This window comes from Leucoraja erinacea, chromosome 5, assembly GCF_028641065.1.
Source record: "Leucoraja erinacea ecotype New England chromosome 5, Leri_hhj_1, whole genome shotgun sequence".
In the NCBI taxonomy this organism is placed as follows: Eukaryota; Metazoa; Chordata; class Chondrichthyes; order Rajiformes; family Rajidae; genus Leucoraja; species Leucoraja erinaceus.
In genome coordinates, this window is record NC_073381.1 from 83893098 (window position 1) to 83917261 (window position 24164).

General features: G+C 46.2%; 2 protein-coding genes across 3 annotated transcripts in view; one reads left to right on the forward strand and one right to left on the reverse strand.

Moving 5' to 3' along the window:
- The window catches only part of glo1 (glyoxalase 1), a 61982-nt gene extending 38073 nt beyond the window's left edge, over positions 1-23909 (reverse strand). The window contains exon 1 of the mRNA XM_055636121.1: positions 23899-23909. The gene's annotated coding sequence lies outside the window, so the exon portion shown is untranslated. The remainder of the gene's footprint in view (positions 1-23898) is intronic.
- Positions 29-18352, forward strand: polr1c (RNA polymerase I and III subunit C). 2 transcript variants are annotated; one of them, XM_055636116.1, is made up of 9 exons: positions 29-165; positions 265-336; positions 3688-3795; positions 5364-5496; positions 8635-8754; positions 10097-10249; positions 10669-10818; positions 16456-16572; positions 17775-18352. In XM_055636116.1, exons 1-9 carry the CDS (start codon positions 88-90, stop codon positions 17891-17893), a joined length of 1050 nt encoding a protein of 349 aa, XP_055492091.1. In that variant the 5' UTR covers positions 29-87; the 3' UTR covers positions 17894-18352. The 2 variants fall into 2 exon arrangements, with proteins under 2 accessions (XP_055492091.1, XP_055492092.1); XM_055636117.1 differs by lacking the exon at positions 3688-3795.
- Positions 23910-24164: the final 255 nt, after the last annotated feature.

Sequence of the window (24164 nt, forward strand, 5' to 3'; positions counted from 1 at the left end):
TACGTCATTCGGGACCCACGGTCCCTGGGAGGCGGGGCATGCGCTGTGCGTGCGGGTTTGAACTGCTGCTGCTGCTGCGGCTGCGCAATGGCAATGGCGGGCGGCCGGGAGCACGTCGAGCTGATTCGCAACCGAGTGGTTCTCAAGGAGTTCAGTGTCCACAATGTGAGTGTGTCGCCCCGCGAACATGGTTCACATGTGATCTCGGCTGCTGTCGCCACTGATTTGTCATGTAGCTGCTGTTAATTCTTTATAACCCCTCAGGTCCACACCACCGACTTTCCCGGGAACTACCCCGGCTACGATGACACGTGGAGCCAGCGTCGCTTCGAGAAGGTGGGGACAGTGACAGGGTGGGGGTGGGGACAGTGGCAGGGTGGGGGTGGGGACAGTGGCAGGGTGGGGGGGGGACAGTGACAGGGGGGGGGGGGGGGACAGTGACAGGGTGGGGGTGGGGCCAGGGGTGGGGGTGGGGGACAGTGGGGACAGTGACAGGGTGGGGGTGGGGACAGTGGCAGGGGGGGGGGGGGGGACAGTGACAGGGTGGGGGACAGTGACAGGGTGGGGGGTGGGGACAGTGACAGGGTGGGGGTGGGGACAGTGACAGGGTGGGGGTGGGGACAGTGACAGGGTGGGGGTGGGGACAGTGACAGGGTGGGGGTGGGGACAGTGACAGGGTGGGGGTGGGGACAGTGACAGGTGGGGGTGGGGGGTGGGGGTGGGGACAGTGACAGGGTGGGGGTGGGGGGACATTGGGGACAGTGACAGGGTGGGGGTGGGGACAGTGACAGGGTGGGGGTGGGGACAGTGACAGGGTGGGGGTGGGGACAGTGGCAGGGTGGGGGTGGGACATTGGGGGTGGGGACAGTGACAGGGTGGGGGTGGGGACAGTGACAGGTGGGGGTGGGGACAGTGACAGGATGGGGGTGGGGGACATTGACAGCCAGGGGTGGGGGGGGGGACAGGGTGACAGGGTGGGGGTGGGACATTGACAGTGACAGGGGGGGGGGGGACAGGGACAGGGTGGGGGTGGGGACATTGACAGCCAGGGGTGGGGGGGGACAGTGACAGGGTGGGGGCGGGGACAGGGTGGGGGGTGGGGACAGTGACAGGGTGGGGGTGGGGGTGGGGACAGGGACAGGGTGGGGACAGTGACAGCCAGGGGTGGGGACAGTGACAACCAGGGGTGGGGACAGTGACAGGGTGGGGGTGGGGACAGTGACAGCCAGGGGTGGGGACAGTGGCAGGGTGGGGGTGGGGACAGTGACAGCCAGAGGGTGGGGGGGGGGGACGGGGGCTGCCCGAAGGGTGGGGTATGGGGGTAGCCAGGGGGTGGGGGAATGGGGTGGGAAAACCAGGTATCCAGGGGGTGGAGTTAGGTATGGGGGCAAGGAGTCGCGCACAGGTCTCTGTTGATACTCCCTCCTGCCTCTGCATCGAGCCCCTTAAACTTGTGCTCCCTCCTTCTTGGGTCATAAGAAATTGCAGATTCCAAACAGTACTTGAAATACCTTCATTAAATCGTACAGCACAGAACCGGGGTCCTTTCAGCTCACATCATCAATGCTGACTCTAATACTTATCTATACTAATTCCATTTGTCTACATCAGGCCAAATACATCTGCACCTTCCATGTCTTAAAGTATTTGTTCCAATGTCTTTTAAACTTTGTAATTATATCTGTCACCTACCACCTCTGGCAGCTTATTCCAGATAACTACCAATGCCAGCATTTAGTTCAAGAGGGCTAGAATACAAAAACAGGAATATAATGCTGAGGCTCTATAAGGTGCTGGTCAGGCTACATTTGGAGTATTGTGAGCAGTTTTGGGTACCATGTCAAGTCAAGTTTATTCGTCACATACACATATGAGATGTGCAGTGAAATGAAAAGTGGCAATGCTCGCAGACTTTGTGCAAAAAGACAAACAAACAAACAACCAAACAAACTACAAACAGAATGGAACAGAATCACATATTCTTTTACATATTAAATATTGTGGGTGGAAGGAAAAAGGGAAAAAAACAGCAATTAAAAAAAAAGCAGTAGAGTGGTACAGTAAAAGTTAGTCCCTGGTGAGATAGGAGTTTACAGTCCTAATGGCCTCCGGGAAGAAACTCCTTCTCAACCTGTCCGTTCTCACAGCATGGCAACGGAGGCGTTCGCCTGACTGTTGCAGCTGAAACAGTCCGTTGCAGGGGTTGAAGCGGTCTCCCATGATTTTATTGGCTCTGGAGTTACACCTCCTGATGTATAGTTCCTGCAGGGGGGGGGGAGTGAAGTTCCCATAGTGCGTTCGACTGAACGCACTACTCTCTGCAGAGCCTTCTTGTCCTGGGCAGAGCAATTCCCAAACCAGATTGTAATATTTCCGGACAAGATGCTTTCCACAGCCGCTGAGTAGAAGCACTGCAGGATCCTCGGAGACACTCTGAATTTCCTCAATTGCCTGAGGTGGTAAAGGCGCTGCCTTGCCTTACGAGTGCTGCAGCGTGTGATGTCCATGTCATATACTCAGAGATGTGGACTCCCTGATATTTAAAACAGCTCACCCTATCCACAGTATCCCCATTTATCCTCAATGGTGTGTACGTCCTCGGATGATGTGCCCTCCTAAAGTCCACGGTCAGTTCCTTAGTTTTTCTGATGTTCAAGAGGAGGCTGTTGTCCTGACACCAGAGTGCCAGATCAGCCACCTCCTCCCGGTAGGCCTTCTCATCGTTGTCTGAGATCAGGCCCACCACCACAGCGTCATCAGCAAACTTGATTATCTGAGGAAGGATATGCTGGTCCTGGAGAGGGTCCAGAGGAGGTTTACAAGAATGATCCCAGGAATGAGTAGGTGAATATATGATGAGTGTTTGACGGCACTGGGCCTGTACTCGCTAAATGAGGGGGGACCTCAGTGAAGGGCTTGTATAGAGTGGATGTGGAGAGGATATTTCCACTAGTGGGAGAGTCTAGGTCTAGAGGTCACAGCCCCAGAATTAAAGGACGTTCCTTTAGGAAGGAGAAGTGGAGGATCTGGAATTATTTGTCACAGAAGTCTGTGGAGGCCAAGTCAGTGGATATTTTCAAGGCAGAGATAGATAGTTGCTTGATTGGTACAGTTTTAGTTTAGTTTAGAGATACAGCGCGGAAACAGGCCCACGGCCGGCCAAGTCCACATCGACCAGCGAGCTCCACACTATCCTACACACACTAGGAACAATTTACACATACACCAAGCCAATTAACCCCCACGCGGTCATGGAGAGAACGTACATGCTCCATACATACAGCACCCGTAGTCGGGATCGAACCCGAGTCTCCGGTGCTGCAAGCGCTGTAAAGCAGCAACTTTACCGCTGCGCCTCTGTAGCCACCCTGTGGGTGTCAGGAGTTATGGGGAGAAGGCAGGAGAATGTGGTTAGAAGGGGGAGATAAATCAGAGATGATTGCATGGCGAGTAGACTTCTTGGGCCGCATGGCCTAATTCTGCTCCTTTCATTTAAGACCTTAGAACCTCTGAAAAACAGTTTGCTTGCAGCATTACTCACTTTCAATTAATGGTTGTGGAGAAAATTGTTGCCTGGCTTTGCAAACTATGCATACACCAGAATCAACTCTGTTTACCCAAGGGGTAGAAGTGAAAAATCACGAGTCCCTTGTAAAGTGAGAGGCATTTGACCTTTGTCTGCATTAGAATTTCAGGATTGACATTTTACAAATGGAGGAAGACACTTTGGAGTTTGACATGATTGGAATTGATGCCGCTATTGCAAATGCCTTCCGCCGCATCTTGCTTGCTGAGGTGATGTAATCTCAATATCCAGCTCTACTACGTTGCCTTCAACATAGGCAGTTTAGAACCGTATTTTGCAAAATAGAATTGATACCGCATTTTTTAATAGAGCCGTGATACACGGAAATAGGCCCTTTGCCATAACTCATCCATGTTGATCAAGATGCCCATCTAAACTAGTTCAATTGATAGTCATGGTGTATATTGGAAATCAATAGTTTTTTGGGGGTAAATGTAGTCAAAGCTATACATTGGATCATAGATCACCCATGATCTCTGTTTAATAGGTTTGAGAGATTAACTGGCCTATGTGTGTTCATGTGTCAACCAGAATGGATACTTTGCATAATTTCCCATTTCCAGTAATTATAACAGGAGTTCTTATCTGCCTCCTCCATCCAGCGGTTCAGCTATAAGAACATTTTGTTTAGTTTAGAGATACAGCACGGAAACAGGCCCTTCGGCCCACCGGGTCCCCGCCGACCAGCGATCCCCGCTCATTAACACTATCCTACACGCACTAGGGACCATTTTTCCATTTACCAAGCCAATTAACTTACAAGCCTGCACGTCTTTGGAAACCAAAACGTTGGCAGGAGTGTAAGTATTATACAAGGATGGCTTCAACTAGATTGACAGGGGGACAGGATGTAATGCACATATGAAACAAGTGGGAGGCTGGATGTCGATACAGACATTTACGAGGATGTTTCCAGAACTGGAGGGGCTAAACTAGGGAGAGTTGGGGCAAGCTGGGACCTTATTCCTTATAGGATATGAAAATGAAGAGTAATTTTACAGGTGTATCAAAATATGAGAGGACAGATGGGGTAAATGCACAAGAATACTACAAGAATTAAAAATGAGAGCACATAGGTGTAACGAGTTTAATACGAATCTGAGGAGTAGCCTTTTCTCACAGAGGATAGTAAGTGTATGGAACAACCTGCCAAATAGACAGGTACGTGGATAGGGAAAGGCTTTGGGGGTTATCGGCCATGTACAGGCAGATGGGGCTAGCTTAGCTGGGGCATCTTGGTCAAGTTGGGCCAAAGGGCCTGTTTCTGTGCTATTCCTATTTCCATTGTATAAGGTGAAATTTGAAACAAAGATACTAGACCAAAACTCCCTTCAAAGAAAATCCTAATGGAGGGAGCATACAAGATCCTAACTATGGCTCTTCATCAATTTAACAAGAGTAACCCATTCAGCACAGCTGTGAATGAGTGTTGAATCAGGACTGTGGCTCAACTACATTGAGCCTCTCAAGAACTACTAAGGCACAATTTGACATTGTTTGCTGTTGCATTTGATCCATTAAACTTGCAATGCAGCCGGGGGCTATGACTTTGACTCTGACATCGGGGGGGGGGGAGAGTGCAGTGGAGAGATGAGTTTATTTGGCCTTCCATCACAGCTATGTGATGGATGTTTATGTTAAATGTAATTATGTTGTGTCTGGGGTCTATTTGTGTGTAATGTATGGCTGCAGAAACGGCATTTCGTTTGGACCTCCAGGGGTCCAAATGACAATTAAATTGACTCTGACTCTGACTCTGATATTGACTGTTGTTTAGGTCCCAACCATGGCTGTGGAGAAGGCATTTATCTACAACAACACCTCCATTGTTCAGGATGAAATCTTGGCGCACAGACTGGGCCTCATCCCCATCAAAGCAGACCCACGACTATTTGAGTACAGGAGCACAGGTGAGGATGTTGTTTTGTGTCAGCCATGAAAAGATATGCTGGGGACTTCTCAAAAGCATGGTGCCCTATTTTCATTCAAATACCCACTAACTCTAGCAAGCTCTTAGAGCGGGCAGAATCAAGGGATATGGGGAGATGGCAGGATCGGGGTACTGATTGTGGATGATCAGCTATGAATACATTGAATGGCGGTGCTTGCTCGAAGGGTCGAATGGCCTACTCCTTCACCTATGGTCTATGTATCTGTGTAATTCCTCTTTAATTTTTGAAACTCATTACTCTGCTGGGGGTAATTTGTAGTACCCAATTATCCTGTCAATGTTTTGGTATTGGAAGAAATAGAAGCCGCTGGAGGAAACCTGTGTTGTCACAGAAAGAATATGCAAACCTAAACGCGCAGCACTAAATTGAATCGGGGTTAATGGAGTTATGAGTAAGAAAGAACGGCAGATGCTGGTTTAAAACTAAGATAGACAAAAACCTGGAGTAACTCAGTGGGACAGGCAGCATCTCTGGAGAGAAGGAATGGATGACAACTTACAAAATTCTTAAGGGGTTGGACAGGCTAGATGCAGGAAGATTGTTCCCGATGTTGGGGAAGTCCAGGACAAGGGGTCACAGCTTAAGGATAAGGGGGAAATCCTTTAAAACCGAGATGAGGAGAACTTTTTTCACACAGAGAGTGGTGAATCTCTGGAACTCTCTGCCACAGAGGGTAGTTGAGGCTAGTTCATTGGCTATATTTAAGAGGGAGTTAGATGTGGCCCTTGTGGCCAAGGGGATCAGAGGGTATGGAGAGAAGGCAGGTACGGGATACTGAGTTGGATGATCAGCCATGATCATATTGAATGGCGGTGCAGGCTCGAAGGGCCGAATGGCCTACTCCTGCATCTAATTTCTATGTTTCTATGACGTTTTAGGTAGAGACCCTTCTTCAGACTTTTAAGGGATAAGGAAAACGAGATATATAGATGGTGATGTGGAGAGATGAAGAACAATGCATGAAAGATATGCAAAAAAAGTAATGATGATAAAGGAAACAGACAATTGTAAGCTGTTTTTAGGGTGAAAATGAGAAGCTAGTGCGACTTGGGTGGGGGAGGGATAGAGAGGGAATGCCGGGGCTACCTGAAGTGAGAGAAATCAATATTAGAGATTCAAGAGAGTTTATTGTCATGTGTCCCAGATAGGACAATGAAATTCTTGCGTTGCTTCAGAACAACAGAATATAGTAGGCATAAATAAATACAGAACAGGTCCGTGCGACCATTGACAATGGACGAGACTGAGGACAGAAAGGCATGTGAAGGAATGGGAAGGAGAATTAAATTGTCCAGCAACCGGGAGATCAGGTTGGTTCACGCAGGCTGAGCAAAGGTGTTCCGCAAAACGATCGCCCAGTCGGCATTTGGTCTCGCCGATGTATGTGTCCACATCTTGAACAACGGATGCAGTAGATGAGGTTGGAAGAGGTGCAAGTGAACCAGTGCCTAACCTGAGGGCTGTCAGGGTCCCTGGACAGAGTCGAGGGAGGAGGTATAGTAACAGGCGGTGCATCGTCTGCAGTTACTGGGGAATGTACCTGGGGAGGGGGTGGTTTGGGTGGGAAGGGATGAGTTAACCAGGGAGTTGCAGAGCGAAATGTCTGCGGAAGGCAGAAAGGGGTGGAGATGGGAAAATGTGGCTAATGGTGGGATCCCGTTGGTGGCGGCGGATATTTTGGAGGATTATGTGTTGTGCGTTATGGTGAGTTATGAAGTAATTGGTACACTGGTACACAAAACCCACTGTGTCGAATAGCTGTTATATGATTTAACATCCACGAGACACAAAGCAAAACTTGGTATTCAGGTATCCTTTCACTGAATGTTTATGTTTTGAGGGAGAATTTAAAAATCAGAAACTGGCACAGATGGAGGGAGAAGCAGTTAATATTTTTGAGTGGATTAACTTGAAGGGTCTTGTCCCAATATGTCGGCTGTCTATTTCATCACAGATGCTGCTTCACCTGTGGAAACAAGGAACTGAGATGCTGGTTAATACACAAAAGTAACTCAGCAGGTCAGGCAGCATCTCTGGAGAACATGGATAGGTGACGTTTCGGATCAAGACTTTCTTCAGACTGATTGTCGATGGAGGGAGGCGAGAAGAAAGCTAGAAGAGGAGAGAGGCAGGACCGTGCATGACAGGTGGTTGGTAAAGCAGGTTTTTTGATATGCAGATGGTTGAAACAAAGGGCAGAGATAAAAGCAGACGGTGTGAGCCAGGTTTGAAGGATTGCGAATTGCGATGCGAGGGAGATGCAAGTTAGGGGCGAGGGGTTGTGGGACAAATAGGTGGGGTACGGGAGGAGGTGGGGTGGGGGGGGGGGGGAGTGAAAAATAAGGGAGGTTGGGTGAGTTTGTGGGAGGGTTTAGTAAGGGGTTACCTAAAGTTGGAGAGATCGATGTTCATAATGTTGGGTTGTAATCTACATATGAGGTGCTGTTCCTCCATTTGTGTGTGGCCTTATTCTGGTAATGGAAGGGGCCCAGGAGAGAAAGAGTAGGGGAATGGTGCGAGGAGTTAAATGGCTAGCAACCGGGAGATCCAGCAGGCCATGGCGGACAGTGCCTGCCATGTTTGGTCCTGCCTCAGTCCTCTTTCTACCTTTCCCCTCCCTCGCCATTCAGTCTGAAGAAGAGTCTTGGTTCGAAATGTCACCTATCTATCTTCTCCAGAGATGCTGCCTGATCTGAGTTATTCCAACACTTTGTATCCTGCTGCTTTACCTGTTGAGTTTGCTTTTTGCTCAAGACCAGAATCTGCTGTCTCTTGCATTTGTATTAACTCTTCTCTCTTCGTGGATGGTGTCAAACTTGCTGAGTATTTCCAGCATTTCCATTTCTCTTCCTGCCTGTAGTTAAATGTGGGTACAGGAATAAAAAAAGTGCTTCACTGAAATGACCACGCTTTAACATGAAGCAGCTGAAATGCCCTAGCCTGACAAGAGATTGTCTGAAGAAGGATTTTGGCCCGAAACGTTGCCTATTTCCTTTGCTCCTCACCCGCTGAGTTTCTCCAGCATTTTTGTCTCCCTTCGATTTTCCAGCATCTGTAGTTCTTTCTTAAAGAGATTGTGTGTTATTATTTCAATAGGGGATGAAGAGGGAACAGAGATTGACACACTACATTTCCACCTGAAGGTGAGGTGTACCAAAAACCCTAAAGCACTGAAAGACTCTTCAGACCCTGAAGAACTGTACTTAAATCATAAAGGTAAATGAACTGAAATTCAGTTATGATATTTTGAATTTCTTCGCAATGTATTTACTAAAGCTCGACCTGAGTTGGATTTGCTGAAATTTCAAATTCTCTGTTAATGCTCTCTCACAAAATCTTCTGAAGCAAAGTGATTAGTGCCTGTGGGCCCATGTCAGAGGAAAGTAAACTGCTAGAACCTGGGGAAAACAGAAGTTACTGGGAATTATGCACCAGTGAGGGGCAGTTGGCAGGCTGGCTGATCAAATCCAGGGGCTGGATCTGGTTGGATGTAAATTTCTGATCCCCAACCCAGATGTGAAAAGGAGTGGAGGAGCCTTTTTCCTCCCTCCCCGCTTCGCTTTTCTGAGCTACTTGCTTAGTCTCGGGTCCATCTGAAAGAATAATGGCCAGCGGTTGAGGAAGGACTGCAACTGGTTCTCAACAGGAGCCAGACAATAACACAATTGCCAACAGGTATAAAATGATTTTCAAAAATCATGTTGGTCCCCTATCCCCTCCCCAGTACAGATTCAGATTCAGATTCAGATTCAATTTTAATTGTCATTGTCAGTGTACAGTACAGAGACAACAAAATGCATATACCTGTAGAAAATGCTGCAGTCGTAATGCTTCAAAGATTTTTGTAGATTGTAATCACAAAAATACACTCTGAGCCAAAGTGTGGTGTTGGCTGGAAGCATGTTATCGTCTTCTTCTTGCATTAGGCGTGCACAACCTAAAGTTTGAGGACAAATTGTTCCATTTGATCTTATTTGATTGTGCACAGCAGGTTGATTGCATTTGTCGAAACAGGGAAGGTTGCAATCTCCCACCCCCAGTATGTTATCTTGAAGACACTGCATTATTTCTTCATAGCAAGGGAAATTATAAATTGGGTTTTTTAGGTTCTGAACATGACCACTAACTAGTGTGGTAATTTTGTTTTATATTGCAGTTTAGTTTAGAAATACAGCTTGAAAACGGGCCCATCGCCTCACTGACTCTGCACCAACCAACAATCCCCGCATATTAACACTATTCTACACACACTAGGGACAATTTACAATTTTTTCCAAGCCAATTAACCTACAAACCTGTACGTCTTTGGAATGTGGGACGAAACCGGAGCTCCCGGTGAAAACCCATGCAGGTCACGTGAAGAACGTTAAAACTCCTTACAGACAACACCCGTAGTCAGGATCGAACCCCGGTCTCTGGCAATGTAAGGGAGCAGTTCTACCGATGTGCCACTGTGCCAGTTATTGATATACTGGTGTTTTGTGAATCATATTTGCTCCAGTATTTCAGTCCTGCCAAAGTTACAGGATAGTCTTGCTTTCTTCTATTTGTCCTGTAGTCTATTCCAAGCACTTGAAGTGGGTGCCCATTGGGAATCAGGCGGATCTCTTCGGGCAGGTTGAAATCCGACCTGTACACAATGATATCCTTATCGCTCAACTCCGCCCAGGGCAGGAAATCGATGTGGTCGTGCACTGTGTAAAAGGAATTGGTAAGTCAAAAGGAGGGAGAATCGCACTGCTTGCAACACTCCCCATGGGTAAATGGAACGAGCGCTAGAGGGCTGTTGGCTGCTTTGTTGGGAACACAAACAACCTCAGACCCTACTTTCTAGCAAGCAGTAGAGAGTCGACCAACACATACCTTAATCAGTGGGAACTGGCAGAGAAACAACCAGTATATTTCACCTGGTGTCATTGAGGTTAAGATTTTTTTTGGATAATTTTTAGTCAGTGTATTAAAAAGAAAATGAGATTGGGTCATGTATAGAAAATAATTTCTCTTGATGAGTTTGAGTCTGGGAGACATAGCTATAAAAATGTCACAACCTGATAAGGAATGCAAATGAAACTTTGGTGTGCACTGCAGCATTGTGCATGAATGTAATCTCCCTCGTATTTCACTTCCTAGCAAAAGACCATGCCAAGTTCTCTCCTGTTGCCACAGCAAGCTATCGACTTCTACCTGAAATAACTCTACTGGGTCCTGTAGAAGAGGAACTGGCAGATAAATTAAAGCAGTGCTTCTCTCCTGGTGTCATTGAGGTTGAGACTGTGAATGGTGAGTCAATTCCACAGTTGAATATGAAATCTCTGATTTTTAGGGTAATGTACTTGATCCAAGAGCACTCTTTAGACCAGAGGACAGTAAGGTTAGCCTCAATGGAAGTAAACGTTGGAAATGTTCAACAGAAAAGATGCCATCTGTGCACAAATGTTTTGCGTCAATAACTGCTTCTCTCTCTACTTATGAGACCTAACCTGCTGAATATTTCCAGCTTTTTAAAATTATAGATATGTCGCATCTCTAATAATTTGATTTTAGTATAAGTTTGGAGAATTGGGGGGTTGTGTAAAGGAAGGATTTGTCCAGTGGGAGAAAGATCAGTACCTGACTCCATTTTAAAATAATGGGAGATATTAAGCTGTTATTATTTGATGTGCTGCCTGAAATTACGGTTGGAGATAATTCAAATTTATTGAGGTGATTTATATTTAGCTTTGTCTTACCAAATATAAATATATTCAGGATGAACCAGGTCTCCTTTAATGGGGGATAACTGTGATGGGCTGCAACTTTTTTACAGCATTAAGTAGGGCAAGAATAATATCTTGTTTACTCCTGATTTCTTTAGTGCAGGTTAACCCCAAATAAAGTCACAAACTAAACATATTCACCAATCAAGACATGATATATACCACAATGAAATGCAGCAAAATTACAATACAGTATCTCATCTCTTTTTACACGTTGCAATGAATGCAATTTCTATTCTTTCTTTCCACTTCCAAACAAAATTCTGGTTGGATTATTCAGCGTATGATCAACCTCGGTGAGACCAAGTGCAGGCTTGTCGATCGCTTCACTTCAACTCCCCCTCCCATTCCGAATCTGACCTTTCTGTCCTGGGCCTCCTCCATGGCCAGAGTGAGGCCAACAGCAAATTGGAGGAACAGCACCTCATATTTCGCTTGGGTAGATTACACCCCAGCGGTATGAACATTGACTTCTCCAATCTCAGGTAGTCCTTGCTTTCTCCCTCCTTCCCCTACTATTCCCAACTCTCCCACAGCCTACTGTCTCTGCCTCTTCCTTTCTTTTTCCCCCCCCCCCCCCCCCTCCCGACATCAGTCTGAAGAAGGGTCTCAGCCCGAAACATCGTCTATTCCTTCGCTGCATAGATGCTGCATCACCCGCTGATTTTCTCCAGCTTTGTCTACCAACGGGATCCCACCACTGGCCACATCTTCCAATCTCCTCCCCTGACGGCTTTCTGCAGAGACTGCTCCCTTCGTAACTCCCTGGTCAATTCGTCCCTTCCCACCCAAACCGCCCCCTCTCCTGGCACTTTCCCTTGCAACCACAGGAAATGCTACACTTGTCGCTTTACCTCCCCCCTTGACTCCATTCAAGGACCCAAGCTGTCTTTCCAGGTGCGGCAGAGGTTCACCTACACCTCCTCCAACGTCATCTATTGCATCCTCTGCTCTGGGTGTCAGCTGCTCTACATCGGTGAGACCAAGCTTAGGCTTGGCGATCGCTTTGTCTAACACCTCCTCTCGGTTCGCAATAACCAACCTGATTTCCCGGTGGCTCAGCACTTCAACTCCGCCTCCCATTCCGAATCTGACCTTTCTGTCCTGGGCCTCCTCCATGGCCAGAGTGAGGCCCACCGTTTTGCTTGGGCAGTTTACACCCCAGCGGTATGAAAATTGGCTTCTTCAATGTCAGGTAGTCGCTGCTTTCTCCCCGCTTCCCAACTCTCCCTCAGTCTCCGCCTCTTCCTTTCTTCTTCCCACCCCCCCGCACCCTCACAGTCTGACGAAGGGTCTCGACCTGAAACGTCGCCTATTTCCTTCACTCCATAGATGCTGCCTCACCCGCTGAGTTTCTCCAGCATTTTTGTCTACCCATTCACACAAGTTCGGTTATCCCACTTTCCTCACCCACTCCGTACACATTAGGGGCAATTTTACAGAGACAAGTTAACCTACAAAGCCAATGCGTCTTTGGGATGTGGGAGGAAACCCACACGCTTGCAGGGAGAATGTGCAAATTCAACACAGACAGTGCCCGAGGACAGGATCGAACACAGATCCCTGGTGTGTGAGGCAGCAAGTCCACCAGCTGTGCCACTATATTTTATTTTCCAACACACAAAAAATTACACGTTGATAACTTTGGTTACTAAAAATAGAAACTATCCATTTTCAGTCTTAAATCTCTAAGTGATGCAAAGTTCCCCTTTACAGGTACTGTATGTTTTAATTCAGTTCAAGTTAATTGGCCATAAAGTTGCTGCCTAAAATTGCCAGAGACCCAGAATTGATCCTGAATATGGGTGCTGTCTGTATGGAGCTTGCTCCTTTTCCCTTTGATCGCATGGGTTATCTCCGGGTGCTCTTGTTTCCTTCCAAATTCCAAAGGTGTGCAGGAACCTTTTTCAGACCCAACCCAAAATGTAATATTTTCCTTTTGTCCAGAGATTCTGTCTGACCTGTTGAGTTACTCCAGCTTTTTGTGTCTATCTTCAGTTTAAACCAGCATCTGCAGTTCTTTCCTACACACACACGATACTATACGATAGAACTTTATTAATCCCAGGAGGGAAATTGTGTGTGTGTGTGTGTGTGTGTGTGTATAGTTATATATTCATATGTAATACACTGTTTTGTTTTCTCGTTTATAACAGTGTTTACAGAGTACTGTGTTTACATATTCTGTTGTGCTGCTGCAAGTAAGGATTTCATTGTTCTGACTGGGACGTGAGAGAATAAAACACTCTTGACTCTTGACTTGCGTCGCTAATGTGTGGGATAGAACTAGTGTATGGGTGATCGGTGGTCGGCGTGGACTCAGTGGGCCGAAGGGCCTGTTTCCACGCTGTATCTTTAAATTAAACTAAAACTAAAAAGCCATCTCCATCATCAAAGACCCTTACCACCCATCGCATGACATTTTCTCCATCCTCCCATCTGGGAAGAGGTACAGGAGCATTAGCTGCAAAACCAGCAGGATGCTCCTCAGCTTCTTCCCACAGGCTATAAGACTGTTAAATGGACTTTGCCCCCTTAAAGTAAACGCAAAAACACCCAAACCAGAGTAAATCTTGTGCCGAAGGGTCGGAACGGCTGTTGAAACGTTCACCAATTTGTTAAATATCCATGACAGTATTTTTTAATTTAATTCCTATTTATTTTTTAATGCAAACTGAATGGACACTGGTTGAGCAACGTTTTTTTGTTTCCTCTGGGTATGCGAATACTCAGGAAATGACAATAAAGATTTACAATTACAATTACAATTACAAAAACACTAAAACCAGAGGAAATCTAAAGGAGGGTCACTACCCGAAACGTCACACAATTTCTTCTATCCAGAGATGCCGGCTGCTCCATGGAGTTTCCCCGCACAATTAAAGCATGGAATAGTCTTCACCCTACTATAGGTACCCAACCAGACGCAAGTAAATTTAAGGTAGCTCTTTTTTTTCCCCGAAGAACCCTTTTTTGCTTAAGTCCAAGTCAAGAGACAAGAGAGTTATATTGTCATGTGTCCCACATAGGACAATGAAATTCTTGCTTGCTGCCAGCACAACAGAATATGTAAACATAATACAGAACAGGAGATAAAAGTTCAGTGCGTCTATATACCATAGACCATATATATATACACAATAAATAAACACATAAAATGCATTAGGCTGTTATTTTTCAGTGTTTGGTGGTGGTGGATCCACTCCTGTTTAAATTCCATGTTGAATATTTTTGGAGGACCAGGAAACCAAGAAGCAAGAGTTACTCCAGGGAGTTACTCCAGCTCCAGCGAGTGATTCCAGCGTGGGTTTTCAGCGGTCGCAGCGAGGCTGCGACTGCACAGCAATGGCGGTCAAATCTCCCACAATGCAAGGCTCCAGCGAGTGATTCCAGCGTGGGTTTTCAGCGGTCGCAGCGAGGCTGCGACTGCACAGCAATGGCGGTCAAATCTCCCACAATGCAAAGGGAGGGAGAAAGTGGCCGACGCCGACCAGTGGCAGTGCGCATGTGCAGGGCGGCACATGCGCACAACCACGGCCAATGATGTGCTGGCCAAAGATCCTCGCTATAGGATGTTTGGTGCTGGCCACGGTTGTGCACATGTGTAAGGCGGCCTGCCGTGCTGGCGGATGAGGAGAGCGTGGAGACCCGGCGGCCCGGATACGGGTGGCGGGCAGAGACTGAGAATGACAGAGAGACAGAGAGCGAGAGATGGAGAGGCGGCCTGCTCAGAATTAAACGATAGGTATCCCGGGTGCTTGCCAAGCCGGGCAAAATGGCACGGCTTTTAGGTTGCCCAGCGGGACTAGGTTGCCATTGGCAACTGGGCAATGGCTAATTTCGAGCCCTGCCAGTTATTTACAATATATATTAACGATTTAGACGAGAGAATTAAATATGACATCTCCAAGTTTGCAGATGACACAAAGCTGGGTGGCAGTGTGAACTATCAGGAGGATGCTACGAGGCTGCAGGGTGACTTGGATAGATTGGGTGAAGGAGAAGATGCAGTATAATGTGGATAAATGTGAGGTACAAAAGGCAGATTATTAGCTGAATGGTGTCAGATTAGGAAAATGGGAGGTACAACAAGACCTGGGTGTGCTTGTACATCAGTCTCTGAAAGTAAGCATGCAGGTACAGCAGGCAGTGAAGAAAGGAAATGGCATGTTGGTCTTCATTGCGAGAGGATTTGAGTTTATAGGAGCAAGGAGGTCCTGCAGTTGTAGAGGGCCCTGATGAGACTGCACCTGGAATATTGTGTGCAATTTTAGTCTCCTAATTTGAGGAAGGACATTATTGCTATTGAGGAAGTGCAGCAAAGGTTCACCTGGTTAATTTTCGAGATGGCGGGACTGACATATCATGAAAGAATGGGTCAACTGGGCTTGTTTTCACTGGAATTTGGAAGGATGAGAGGAGATCTTATAGAAACATATAATTCTTAAAGGATTGGACAGGCTAGATGCAGGAAAAATGTTCCCGATGCTGGGTGAGTCCAGAACCAGGGGTCACAGTTTAAGAATAAGGGTAGGCCATTTAGGACTGAGATGAGGAAAATCATTTTTATCCAGAGATTGTGAATCTGTGGAATTCTTTGCCACAGAAGGCAGTGGAGGCCAATTCACTAGATGGTTTTTTTTTAAGACTTAACTCTTAGGGCTAACGGAATCAAGGGATATGGGGGGGGGGGGGAAGCAAGAATGGGTACTGATTTTAGATGATCAGCCATGATCATATTGAATGGCAGTGCTGACTCGAAGGGCCGAATGGCCAATTCCTGCACATATTTTTCTATGTTTTTCTAAGTAGGATGCAAGACTGTTGGACTGACTGTCTTATTATAGGTTCTGCATAAAGTCTGAGATTTGTACTGAGTCATGAGTCAGCTCATTGATTTAAAAGAAAGTAACCATTCTGAGGTTTGAGTCTTGCCTCACCAAATTTACTGATTTCAATGTTCCCACATAGTGATATAAATTAGGGAAACCCTATTTTATCTATGCTATATTGATGCAATTTTCCAACTGGTACACTCTTAGCCAGGGCTTATTAACTTTTGAAACAAATAAACAGGAATAAGATTACATTGGTGTCTAGTCTGATATATAATATTGTCTCTGACCGGGAATTGAGAACTCACTTGTCCCTCTGGCCTTAGGAAGAAAATTTGCCACAGTTGTGAACTCTCGTTTGGACACCTGCAGTCGGGAGATATTCCGGCATGATGACCTTAAAAACCTTGTCCGTCTTGGTAGAGTTCGAGATCATTACATCTGTAAGTACATGCTGTGGTTTGAGGGAGGGTTATTTTAGGAATGTCGAGCAATGAAAGGCAAGTATATTTTGGGTTTGGGAATATTTTGAGTTAATTGTGTAGCTGCTCTGTCTGTGGTGCACAGAATTGGTCTGGACACCCTACCCACCGTGTAGAGATTGAAACCGCATTGAGTTATCATCCCATTGTGGAGTCAACTGGATCTGGACTTGGTTCCATCGCACAATGTAGATAATTGGATCTCTACTGGACTCTTCCCATAGTGTGGACAACAGGAATTGGACTGGGCTCCTTTTCTGTGGTGTAGACAACTGTTGGACTAGGCACCCTGTGGTGTATACAACTGTTGGACTGCTCACTGGCTGTAGAGTTCAGCTGGAGTAGATCGAGTTGTCGCCATCCCCCACCTCTTTCCATCCTCACCAAACCACCTCCCCATGCCAAAGGGAACCCAATAAAACCAGATGCTGGACATATTCAACAAGTTTGGCAGAATCTATCGAGAGAGAGAGAAACAAATCCAATTTTGGGTCAAAGCCCTTTGTAATCAGTTGCACATTGATTTTGACTGTCTCTTCAAGTAATAAAGATTCTTATGGTACTTTTCAAGATCAATGTTACACCACTCAATACAAAGGACACAAATTGTTTGACATGGGCAGGTAGCGTCTGAGGAAAGGGAATTAATATTTTAGGTGGGAAGGAGAATGGTTGCAGAGGTGATCCAAGCTAATCAGATCCCTATGGCAACCCCATCAGATATATTCCCTTTACCTGATCCACCCTTACCCTACTTTCTCCACTACTTGAAACATAACACTTCATTCTCTAACTGTTTCTAGAATTTTGTGTCTAATTTTAGAATTCCAGCATTTACAATTTTTATTTTAATACAAATGAGGGGTATGTAGCCAGCAACTTGGTTGAAAAAAGGTTTGTGTGAGTGCTGGAACAGAGGGAGATTCGTTGATTCTGTGGTGGGATGTTGTCCATCGGAACCCGGGGTGAGTGACTTTGGATGTAACAGCCTCCCTTCCATGTACAGTTATGTTTGTTCACACAGAATGGGGAAGGTTCGAGAAGTCGGCAAGTTCAACTTTTGGGCAATGGGAGCTAGGTTATCCTTTTAAAAACATCAGTTGCCTTGGCTTTTCCCAATTTCCTGGGATGTTGCTGTCCACTAAGCTTCTTTATCTTTAAAGTTTCAGTAGAATCAACTGGAATTCTTCCACCAGACGTGTTAGTGTCTGAAGCCATGAAAGTCCTGATAACAAAATGTAGAAGATTTCTGAATGAACTGGATGCGGTACAAGTAGACTGAGCTTCACACTTGTTGACTGGCTTTGGTGGCTCTGGACAATGGGAATGGTGTGCTCCTTCCTGAGCACCCATTGAATCTGACAGAACTGGAGAGTCACTGACTTGGTTTAGCGATGATCTCCCTGCACTGCAAATTAATGGGAGGACAATGACAATTACACTGATTGTCTGATAATGGTCCATAATTTCAATACAAATAAAAATAATATGATGGAAATATGCAGCAAATCGGGCAATATCCACGAGTTGTTTCGGATTGATGACCTTTCATCAGAACTCGTACATGTCATCACCAGGTTACAACAGTGTTCTGCTCTTGTGAACTGTTTGTAACCCATTCATATGTACAGACTGTACACGAGTCAGACGTTCATAAACTGGGATGGACTTGTGATTCCAAGGTATTGTTATCTGTATGTGTAAATATATTGCAAGAATAAAGTGTTTTCGTATTGACTAATCTCAAGAGTCAAGAGTGTTTTATTGTCAAATGTTCCAGATATTCTTATACATACATACTCAAAAAACAAACAAAACAGTGCAATAATAAATAGTCTATTGCAGTTCAGAGGTTGTAGTGTTTAAGAGCCTAATGGCTGTTAAGAGCCTAATGGCTGTAGGGAAGAAGCTGTTCTTGAATCTGGACGTTACAGTTTTCAGGCTTCTGTATCTTCTTCCCGATAGCAGTGGTGAAATGAGTGTGAGTCCAGGATGGTGTGGGTCTCTGATGATATTGGCTGCCTTTTTGAGGCAGCGACTCTGATAAACCCTTTGATGGTGGGGAGGTCAGCCGGTGATGGACTGGGCCGTGTTCACAACTTTTTGCAGTCTTTTCTGCTCTTGGATGTTCAAGTTGCTGAACCAGGCCATGATGCAATCAGTCAATATGCACTCTACTGTGCACCTGTAGAAGTTCAAGAGAACACTCTTTGACATACCAACTCTCCGTAATCTTCTCAGGAAGTAGAGGCGCTGATGTGCTTTCCTTATAATTGCATCAGTGTGCTGAGTCCAGGAAAGATCTTCGGAAATATGTACGCCCAGGAATTTGAAGTTTTTTACTTTCTCCACCATCGTCCCATTGATATAAAATTAACTTCATACAAAGTGGGTGATTATAACTTGCATTTCCATACGCTGGCAAAATCAATGACACTTTGACGGATTTGTGTCTCTCCAGATGTAGCTACAGATTCACATGCCTTAGCTTCTCTTCCTGCTCCTCCATTACCCCTGGTGGCACAGAAACTGGATATTGAAATCTTAAGTAAAAGTGAAACTGCTGGTGCAACTCGGCCTCTCAGGCAGCATCTGGTGGGAAATGGACTGACAATGTTTCGAGTTGAAACCCTGCTTTGGACTGAATCAAGAGGGTTTTAAACAGAAATAGTGCAACGGTCCTTCTACAGACTGAATTCAAGCAGGCAATTAGAAAGGCCAAAAGGAGGCATGAATGTCATTGGCAAGTAGAATTTTAAAGAAGTCCAAGGATTTTTATATGCAAATTTAAAAACAATAGGGACACTAGTGAGTATGTAGGACCATTTATGGATAGATGAAGGAATTTTTGCTTTTAGAAGAATGTAGGTGAGGTTCTAAGCGAGTACCTTGCTATTCACCAAGCATGTGGAGGGTAGTGAGATCAGTACAGAGAAGACTTGGGTAGCTTGTGATCAAGGAAGAGGTGGTGTTCGGTCTCTTGGAAAACCATTAAGTTGGATAAAGCCCATGTTATTGAGTGGACTGAAGAGTAGCCAATGTTTTTCCTTTGTTCAGGGGAAGTAAAAATAATCTAGGAAATTATAGGCTTGGCTATGGGAGAGAAATTCTGTGGGATATGATTTACTTGAATTTGGAGGAGAATGGGCTAATTGGGGACAGCCAGCATAGCTTTGTCTGCGGTAGGCTATGTCTTACTAACCTGATCGAGTTTTTTGTGAAGTAGATAAAGGCGTTTGATGAGGATAGGGTTGTAGTCCTTCATGGTAGGCTGATCCAGAAGCTTAAGATGCATGGCATCCATGGTGACCTGGCGGCCTGGATTCAGAACTGGTTTATCAACAGAAGACATGTTTGTGATGGAAGGGTGTTATTCTGGCTGGAGGGTGTGATCGGTGTTCCGCAAGGATCTGTGCTAAAACCGTTGTTGTTTGTTTGTGACATAAATAAATGTTTTGGATGTAAATGTCCGTGGTTTCACTGGTAATTTTGTAGACAACGCTATAATTGGTGGAGTTGCCAACAGTGAGGAAGGCTATCAAAAGATCCAGTGAGATTTAGATCAATAACAGGTATGGTCAGAGAGATGCAGGTGGAATTTATTCTGAGCTTGTGTGATGTGTTGCACTTTGGGAGGTTGAATGGAGAAAGTATACCGTTAGTGGCAAGACCCATAACAGCATTGATGTTGGAAGGGATCTTGGTGTCCAAGTCTATTGCTCCCTGAAATGGCAAGACAAGTAGATGGAGTGGTAAAGAAAGTGTCAAGTGTATACTATAGGAAGAGTTTGGCACAAACATGGATTGCTTCTGGAATGTCAGAAGTTGAGGGGAGACCTGATAGAAGTATATAAAATTGTGAGTTGCAGTTAGGGTAGACACTACAATCTTTTTTTCCTAGGTTGGGAATGTAAATGACAGAGCGTGGCTTTCAGGTCAGAAGGGAAACGTTTGAAGGTGGTATGCGGGGCAAGATTTTTACGAAGAATGGAAACTGTTCGTAGATAAATCAGGGTGGTTGAAGTGAAAACTATGGAACACGTAAAAACTGAACGCAAAGACCGTAGCGACCAGGCAGTGAGGAAAGAAAAACTATGTTACTGTAATTATATAATGACTGACCTAGTGCAGAATTGGCTAGTACTGAGAACACCTTTTACTGGAGAGATCAGGTAAGTCCTTGCTTGACACGTGGAGCCTTTGTTTCCTGTGACTAAGGCAAAACAGGCTTCCCAGAAGAATTCAGGAAGTCCTGGGGGACTTTCTTTTAAACTGCACTGACTGAATGCAGAACATGTTCATTCCTGCAAGCTTAGGACCACAAGGCAGGCTTTTATATAGCATGGTAAAGAGATAACCGGGACAGGAGCCCTGTACTTCCCCTGCCCGGTCACGCATGGATATATCCACAGATCTACCCCCGAGTTTGTATCCCCTCTCCCCGCCCCCTACAATAAACTAAACTATCCAGGTCCTTTGTGTGAATTATGCTTCCCGCTCCTGCAGTTCCCGCTCTGAAGCCCTGTCTTTGCCCCTCCCCCCACTCCATGCTTGGCCGAGGACTCCAACCGCCCAATCCCAGCCGCCTCTCCCCTCCCCCTGCAGCAGCGCACAGCAAACCAAAGATCAAAGAAGGCTCTTGCTCTAGTATTTTTGCAGCAAACCTCGCTCTCCTCCGTCTCACTGCGGCTTCACTCCCTCTTGCGGAGCAGCAGCGAGAACAATGTGTGTTTGCCGCTTCCGAGGCAATGGGGGGGGAAGGGAAATGCCGGGCTGGGTGGGGAATCTTGAAACAGACTGAGGTGCATGACTTGTTTAAGAAAGACCTGCGGATGCTGGAAAAATCGAAGATAGACAAAAAAAAGCTGGAGAAACTCAGCGGGTGAGGCAGCATCTATGGAGGGAAGGAATAGGTGACGTTTAGGGTTGAGACCATGAGTTGCTGCGAGCTTGAAATGCAGGCTCCTTTACTGTAATCTAATCCTGCTGGGATACTTCTGATTTCCACACCTCATAAAGGGTGGGGCAGCACAGAAACTGGTCATTCGGCAATTTTATTGCCGATCTGCTCTAATCCCATTTCCCCGCACTGTAGCCTTCCATGCCATGCCAATTTCAGTGCAAGCCTAAGTGTCTTTGAAACACGATGATCGCAATTGATTTCATTTCTGAGAACGAGTTCCGATTATCAATTTATATCTGAGTTTAAAAAAGCGTGTCTCGGATCTCTTTTGAAACTCATTCCCCTCGCCTGATACCTGCCCCATGGGGAAATATATCTGCTCTATCTATGCCTCATATAACGTTGCCTATTCCATCAGGTCCCCCTCCCCCCCCCCCCCCCCCCCGTGTCCTTCCCTCCCGGGAAAAAAAAGTCCAGCCCATGCAATCTCTCCCCATAACTAAAATCCTCCAATCCAGGGCAGGTATTCACACCCTTGTGAACAAAGATTGTGAACCTCACCTGCACTCTCCAGCGCATTCACATCCATCCTGCAGACAATGTAGGGAACTCCCCATTTACTCTGAAACAACTAGTTTGCTAGATGTTTGCATTTCTGTAGTGCCTTTTACACCTGGGGTATATCCCAGGGCCTTTCACAGTCCATGAGGTATTTGAGAAACATTGCCACTGTTATAGTGAATCATGCAAATTAGAAACAGATCACCCAGCTCCTCAAGGTTGCCCTGCCATTTAATAAAGTCACAGTTGATCTTACTGTACGATCCACTTCCCATTGCTGCCTGTCCCCAGTAATCCATCTTACTCTGCCCTAAAAATAAGCAGACTCCCAATAACCCTTTCTGGCTTAAGTCCTCCCTCCACCACCTCCAGTTTAAATTCCATTTGGAATATTTTGGAGGACCAAGAAACCAAGACTCGGCTTCCCCTTCAAGGGCGAGATTTCAATATTGTGCCTCATCTCCACTTTAATGACCTTTGTGTGCATGTATCTTTGCGTAAATAATTTTGCTAATGCAATAATTATAATTTTGTGAAAAGGAGCAATGCAGTTGTATTGCCGAAGCTGCAGTCAGACTACAGGCTGTCCGGCCGGTGCACTGTGCTCCCCCTGGTGGAGGAGAAGCTTACTTCAGGCCCAGTAGCTGTGGGGCCACCGGCCTCCATTTTGTGCCTCACTTTTCTTCCTGTGGCCATTTCGTGGGTTGATTCGCGTGTGTCGTTGTCAATGCAGCAGAGCCCTTTCCCTCAGAGCTCCCACATTCATTGCAAACCGTGCGGGAGAGCAGGGATTTTAATCCAGGAACACAAATCCTGCATTTTCTGGACATCAGGAAGCCCCAATATTGTCAGAATCCCAGTTTCAGGGGGAGATTTACTGGGGCTGCTCATTAATTTAATTCAGAGCAACATCTCAAACCTGTGTCGCATCAGAGTGGAGAGTGGGGTTTAGAGTGGCAGCTATCCCGTATTTGGGGCTAAATTGGTCTGTCCTGTGCGGGACCGACCTTGTCCCGTATTTGAGTGCTGTAACTCGGGTCGAGGAGGAGGGGAGGGGAGGCGTTGGGTCGGAGCAAAGGGCTGTTGCGGCCCCGCCTCACCCGTCCCGACCTAGTGGAGCAGGAGGAGCAGCAGCGCCTCACCCGGCCCTCGCTTACCGCTGACACCACCACCACCCCCTCCCCTTCTCATGGCTGATCATCGGTTCATGACTTGTATGGGGATGCTGGACTTTGCCGAAACTCCCCAGCTGTCCCACCGGCTGGGCTTTGTGTGCAGTCCAGCACCCGGGCCCACTAACTCATCATTCACCCAGCCACGGCCGAGTCTGTCAACGATTTGTCCCGTATTTTGACCTTTTGTCCCTTATTTGGGAGTGAGAAAGTTGGCAACCCAACCGTTGGGTGTCTTCTTGCAAGACATGCTGTGTAAATACAAAATGTAGAAATAAGGAACTACAGATGTTTGTTTATATTTAAAAAAAAGACAAAAGTGCTGGAGTAACTCAGCAGGTCAGGCAGCATCTCTGGGGTACATGGAGAGGTGGAGAAGGGTCCCATCCCGAAACGTCACCTGTCCATATTCTCCACAGATGCTGCCTGACCCGCTGAGTTATTCCAGCACTTGTGTCTTGGTGTAAATACAACATTGTTGTTGACCTCAATCAATTCGACAGCGCCAGTCCCTGACACACAGTGGGCAGAGCTCATACACATGGATGACGGTCCACACTTGATGACAGTCCACACACTTCGAACCAGGATTGTCTCCTGCACGGTAAGTTGTTGCTCTATATCCAGTCTTCTCATGGCCCGAGGAGGAGGTCCCCATGTACAGGAGCGCTGGGAGGATTTCTTACATTCGCCCCATTCGGGGCAAGATGGTGCCAGAGCGTGACCCTCTGTGGGCCCAGTTCATTTCCTTATACCTATTGCATTGTCCATGGTCCCAACCCATCTCCTTACACCTACTATAATTATTCTATTCTAAGACCGTCAGAATTACTGACTCGATAGCACGCAAAACATATTGTTTTCACTGTGTCTCAGTACCTGTGTCATTAATAATCCAATACCATAGGATAGCGCTG

Coding starts and splice junctions, on each gene's coding strand:
- polr1c (XM_055636116.1), top strand. CDS start 88: ATGGCAATGGCGGGCGGCCGGGAGCACGTCGAGCTGATTCGCAACCGA. Junction 166..264: donor AGGAGTTCAGTGTCCACAAT/GTGAGTGTGTCG, acceptor ATAACCCCTCAG/GTCCACACCACCGACTTTCC. Junction 10,250..10,668: donor GCACTGTGTAAAAGGAATTG/GTAAGTCAAAAG, acceptor TTCACTTCCTAG/CAAAAGACCATGCCAAGTTC.